The sequence below is a fragment of the Nannospalax galili genome, unplaced genomic scaffold (assembly GCF_000622305.1).
Source record: "Nannospalax galili isolate Female #2095 unplaced genomic scaffold, S.galili_v1.0 scaffold902, whole genome shotgun sequence".
Taxonomy (NCBI): Eukaryota; Metazoa; Chordata; class Mammalia; order Rodentia; family Spalacidae; genus Nannospalax; species Nannospalax galili.
Genome location: NW_008347814.1, coordinates 1585350 through 1591239, shown reverse-complemented (window position 1 = coordinate 1591239; position 5890 = coordinate 1585350). Strand labels below are relative to the sequence as shown.

At 51.5% G+C, this 5890-nt stretch overlaps 1 protein-coding gene across 1 annotated transcript; it reads right to left on the bottom strand.

The window, feature by feature from the left end:
* Positions 1 to 1599: 1599 nt before the first annotated feature.
* Positions 1600 to 5884, bottom strand: Mex3b (mex-3 RNA binding family member B). The gene is made up of 2 exons (XM_008844451.3): positions 5250 to 5884; positions 1600 to 4417 (listed from the first exon to the last, which is right to left on the bottom strand). The coding sequence occupies exons 1-2, from the start codon at positions 5530 to 5532 to the stop codon at positions 2970 to 2972; spliced, it is 1731 nt and encodes a 576-aa protein (XP_008842673.1). The 5' UTR covers positions 5533 to 5884; the 3' UTR covers positions 1600 to 2969.
* Between the last annotated feature and the right edge of the window lie 6 nt (positions 5885 to 5890).

Genomic DNA, 5890 nt, shown 5'->3' with positions numbered 1-5890 from the left:
TTCTCATGCTTTCTTAATAGTCACAGGTATTCACAGACATGTGAGTAACTCATCTGTATCAGTGATGTCTAGGATGTCTAGGCCCTGTGCTAGGTCCTAGGTTTAATGGAGGAGGAGGAGGGAGGAGGAGGGGGGGAGGAGGAGGAGGAGGAGGAGATGATGATGATATGCGGGCCACTCATGTATATGGCCTCAATATTCAGATCTTTGATTTGCTAAAGCAGAATATGGACCTAAGTAAATAAATATTACCTAAGTAAATAAATATTACATCAACAGGGGGGTAGAAAGGTTTTCTTTGCATTATCTGGAATCATTCTATTAAAACAGAAAGTCAGTTACAGTACTAAAGAAAAAAATGTAAAAAGAATTGTGTCTAGAATTCTGTTCTAGACATTTCCCAACAGCTAAAGGAAAAGAGGGTTGGACTTGATAACATCCCTCCCAGCCAGGTCACAGGTGACCTCCCACCCCCCAGTCCTTGACAGGCAAAAGAGGTAAACATAGCCTGGGAATTTCCCAGACTGGAAGATAGTGCCAGAAATTCTCTAAACAGGGCCACCCCTTTCTTTCCTCCCATTCTGAAGGCCCAGCAACTAAATTATCTAACAAGTATCAACACAAAGGAACCAAGAGGAACCATCAGTGCATATTATGACTTTCTCTTTGAAGTCACCTGCTAAGATTAGACTATGTACCTTGCCATATTCCTGTCCCTACTATTCTCCAAAGGCAGCTCAATCAGAAAGTTGGCTGGAAATTCCATAGCAGAGTCTGGTCATTCCCCAATATTCTTTAGGAGACAAAGTTCAGGTCAAGAAAAGATAGCTGTTCCTCCTTTGACAGAGCTCCACAAATGAGAAAAAGGAAATGGTGGAGCTAGTCTTCAAAAAGCAAACGCAAATGTCCCTCAAGCCATAACAGATAGTTAACACCTGCAGCTTGTCAACACCAATTAGTCTGACCAGAAAGAAGCCTAGGATCCAAGCTCAAATCCAGCAAGGCCTTCAGCAGGCAGAAGTTCCCCTCCAGCCTTCCTTCTGCAGCTGCTCCTCAAAGAGGTGGCCCTCAATGAAAACACTTCTCTAGGCAAGCCAGCAGGTACAGGGCCCTGGATCCTCTATGCCTGGAGGGCCCCAAGTTCGGTACAGCTATTACTGCCCAGAGCCATAGGCCCTTTACTTTCAGTGATAATAATCACAGCTCTCTTTTTCTTAGTGTTTACACTAAATGTAAATGTAAGAGGTTGTTGCTGGCTGAAATGAAATCCATTTCCTTTTTGTCTTCTAAATTTAAAAGAAACTAAACCCTTTCCTGGGATATCCCCCCTCCCAAATATCATGATCCATAAGCACTGTCAGCTATGGTTAATGGAGATAGGACCTAATTTAATAAATATTTGCAATTAAAAATGTTCTCTTACCTGTGATCATCCATCCAACCAAATAATTATATCCTCTTTCTAACGTCTTTTCTATTGATAAAACATATAATATACCTAGAAGCTATATATTTCAATCTATCACTTAGAAATGACTCTTTTCACTTACACTCCAAAGGACTTTAAAAGAAAAATCAAATCACCAAACAGCATAAATTTTCAATATTTTATTTATATAGAAATACTTAAAAAATGAAATAGCACCATTACTTAAGTTTTACCTTTATTATGTAGAACTTTAAATGTCAGAAAAATAAAACTCTTGATACAATTTCAAATCTTGTCTCAGCAAATATAATATTAGTATTTGACCATGAGGTTAAAGGCCCTTTATCATAAAATAAAATATACTTTGTTTTTTAAACTTTGCTCAGTAAAGTACATTTAAGCTCAAGTAACGTCACCTACATATACATAAACAAGTGGTAAACAAATGTATTAAAATAGAAACACTAAAACTATAGTGGTGCAACAGAATCTCTGTAACTTGCACTGAATTCTATTTATACAAATGTTAGAAAGCATCAACAGTTCCTTTTGACATGTTTATACATTTCCGTTTTTTGTAATAATATAGAATAAAATATGCTTTATATCACTGAATAGAAAATATGCTGGGTGAAGCAGATCTAGAAGATTTGTCTGAACCTATAAAATCTCCATCCCAACAGAATACTGCTCAAAACATTACACATTTTATGGTTTGTAATTGTCACAATTGTGTGATTATTAAAATAATACAGTGTTCTTTGCCATAAGGCCATACTAAAAATAAAAAGATTTAACCCAGCTACAAAAAAGTTCACTGAACTTAAATTAAAATACTTGTAAACATCTTTGCAATATGAAATATAATTTTTCAAGTCAAAAAAGAATAAAATACTTCAATCTGTATTAATGCAATTTCTCTTTAAAACTTTTAAAGGTTTTTTTAATATATAAGAGATATGTTACAGTTTTAACTTTAATAAAGCTGCAGGGTCCTGGTTGCACAGGAACTCCTGGCCCTTCCACGAACATTCAAAAAGGATCCACTTGTGTTCTAAAACGTTGTAGGAACCTACCCACAAAGGAACACACGAAACAGTCCACACATCCCATAGCACTATTATTAATCATCTTCATAATTACTGTTCATCTTTTTTCCTACTTTAAGAAAATGGAAAACTCGTGGGGTTTTCTTCTTTTTGGAAGCTTCCTATTAAGTACAGTGTAAAACTATCGTTACTAGAATGTCGCCGTTCCTATTATTTATAGAGCATGCAATTCAGATGGGAAGGTCAGAAGCTTCCCAGGCTACAGTACTCTTGGCGCAGAAATCCTGGTAAGTTCCTTTGTTTAAAAATTACATTTTAAAAATGAGCAGATACTACAGCTTTCCAAGCTCCTCTGGGATCTCAGAGTGTGAGTAGGGTGGGGTAGATGGCGGTGGGCACCGGAGGTGGGCAGGGCACGTAGGCCCTGGGGAGTGAGGATCCGGGGAGGGGACCCTCCTTCCCCTCACAGTGCGTGCAGACGCGGGCTGCCTTCAAGAAAAAATGCGGATGGCCTGAGTGACCGCGGTGTGGCAGACCGGGCACTCGGGCTCGCTCTTCTCGCAGATACGGTTGGCACACTCCATACAGAAGAGATTGTGGCCACAGGGCACCAGCGCTGCGATCACTTCACTCTCGAAGCACACAGAGCAGTCGCGGCTGCCCTTGCGCCGCAGCCCGGAGGAAGAGGAGGAAGAGCTGGAGGAGGAGCTGGAGGACGAGGAGGAGCCGGATGTGTCTGACGACTGCAGGCCAGGGAGCTGTGCCCCTAACCCATTGGCATAGGCTGCATAGGCCAAGCCTCCTCCTCCCGGGTCGCTGCGCACCCGGCGAGCCAGGTGGTGCTCTCCAGACCCCGGGGCCATGTGCAAGGGCGGAGACAGGCGCGGGCAGCTGGTGCCCGGGTGCAGCCGGCGGTGCACCAGCAGCCCCAGGTTTGCATTGGAGGGCGCGCTAGCGCCACCCCCGGGAAAGACCACGGAGGACGACGAGGCAGACGAAGATGCTGAGGAAGAGCAGGAGGAGGACACTGGGGCTGCAGATCCAGCTCCAGGCGACCGCTCGAACTGGGCCCAGAGAAGGGGCGCCCCAGGTGGGGGGGCGGGAGCTGGGTCGAAGGTAGGCTGCAGCTCAGTACCGCCTTCGGGGGAAGGCACCGAGGCGTCCCCCGCTGTGTAGCTGTACCCATTGCCGTTGTTGTTGTTTCCATTGTGGGCAAAGCTGAGCGCAGGGCTGGGGGGACTGTAGTCAGCCAGGCGCGGGGTGGCAGCTGCACTGCCGCTGGTCCCCCCACCGAAATAAGAGTCTGTGGATGCACTGCCAAGCGAGCTGGAGCTGTCGTTGCGGTAGCTGGAGAAGGGCTTGCGGCCAGGAGTAGGAGTGATGCTAGGGGTGGGCTTACTCCAGAGGCTGCCAGGCCCAGACCCGCCGGACCCATGATGCAGATCAAAGCCCACATCTGTGCCGTTAGCGTGGAAGTCGTTCTCATCTGTGAGTTCGATGATACCGCCGGTGCGCAGCGCAATGTGAGCCTCGATCTCCTCGCGGGCGCGATCCACGTTCTCTGGCATCCCAGTCACCTCGAACACTGGCTCCTTGTCACGGCTGGGTGTCACGATGTATGTATGCGTCTGCTGTTGGATGCGCTTGATCGTGGCGCCCTTGGGCCCCACCACCAGCCCCACCACACGATACGGCACCCTCACTTGAATGGTGGTCTGCCCGGGAAGGTTGGGCGGCCCTGGTACCGCGCCGTTGAGCGCCGTGTTCTTGTTACGCGAGGCTCGGATCATGGAAAAGTGCTCCGCAGCGGAGATGATCTCTCTCCTAGCCATGGCCACATCCTCCTTCCTGCCCGTCACAACAAAGACAGGCTCCTCCCCGCGAACTGGGGTCTTGATGTAAGTGTTGGTCTTCGCGCGCAGAGCTTTGATTTTACAACCTGGGAGCCAGGGTGCGGAGGAGGGAGTGGGAGAAAGTCAGACACGCCCATTATCCCGGGGTAACCGCGGAGACCGAGGACAGCCCGCGCCCAGGGCAGCTGGACGGCAGAACACGCTACAGGAGGAAGGGGGCGTCTCCCTTGCTGACCCCAAACCGCGCCACGAGCTGGACCGAGGGTTCCACTCGTGAGGCGCTCGAGGAACAGCCCATTGGCTGCCCGGCCCTCCCCCAGGGTCTGCGGTCATCCCATGCCAAACCCGAGAACCCCAGAAAAAGTCATCTGGGGAGATGCTGCTGGGATACAGCTGGGCGCACCAGCCACCTAAAAGACACCTAGAAGGGGCTCCCGGGAGGCGGCCGGAGCCGCGAACCCGGGGCGCAGAGGGACTGGGAGTGGGGTTGGGGGACTGTAGTCCCGGGACCCATTGTTCCTTCACTGGACTCCGTTCCGCTTTGCAGAAATCCTGAATCCTCCTCCCATCCGATGCTCACTCCCTCCTCCTCCCCGCCCACCCAAAGGACCATCAGAGGCCCCCTCCCCCAGCATCTTATATTTAAATTATCTTTCCTAGGGCGGGTTAAGCTGGGGGCACTAGGGGAGAAGGCAGTGGTTTTCGAAGGAGAAAGTGCATCCCGTCGCGGCTGTAGCGCGGCTACGGGAGACAGCCAGCCTGCACTTTCTTTGTCTGGTGCGCCGGCCCATCGCGCGGCTCTTCCTCCCTCCCTAAGGCTCCCCGCGCCGCAGTTCGCGCTCCCGCACCCGCCCTCGCGGTGAGGCGGTGGCCGGAGATCCTCCACACCTCTCCAGTCCCCATCCCAGTCCGACCCACCTTGCCGCCCTACGATCTCCGCGACATGTTCGGAACTGGGTACCGGCACGCATTCGGTCATGTTCACGCTCTTCTTGCGCGGCTCGCTGTCGTACAGAGAGGCGCCCTCGTCACTGTCCAGCCCCAGAAGAGAGAGCTGATCCAGCGCAAGCTGCAGGGCTCTTTGGTCATCCAGAGTCTCTCCCCCGCCGCTGCTGCCGCCACCGCCTCCCCCGCCGCCGCCTCCCCCGCCGCCGCCGCCGCTGCCGTTGCGCTCCAGGTCTGCAAACAGCGAGCTGGGCATCGCTCCGCCAGGCGCGCCGCGCCCCAGCCGGCCCTCGGCTCGGCAGCCAGAAGCTGCAGCCACAAAGGCGGCCTGGAAGCGGGTGGTCAGGGGCGCGGAGGCCGGCCGGCTGCGGAGGGCTCCGTGGCTCCTTTCTCGGCGCCCGGAGGAGTGGATCTCTCCGTGCAGTCCGCACCGGGCAGTGGCTGCAAGAGCCCTCGCGTGGGTCCCCACCCCAGATCTGCTGGCACTTGGGGTGGGGGCAGAACTCGATCTGCGGCCGCGCGTGCCCCCCGAGTGCCCGGCTGTCTGGCCACAATGCCGAGCGCCAAGCGAGCAGGCAAGCGACCGCAGCGTTTCTTTAAGGAGCCCCTCCCCG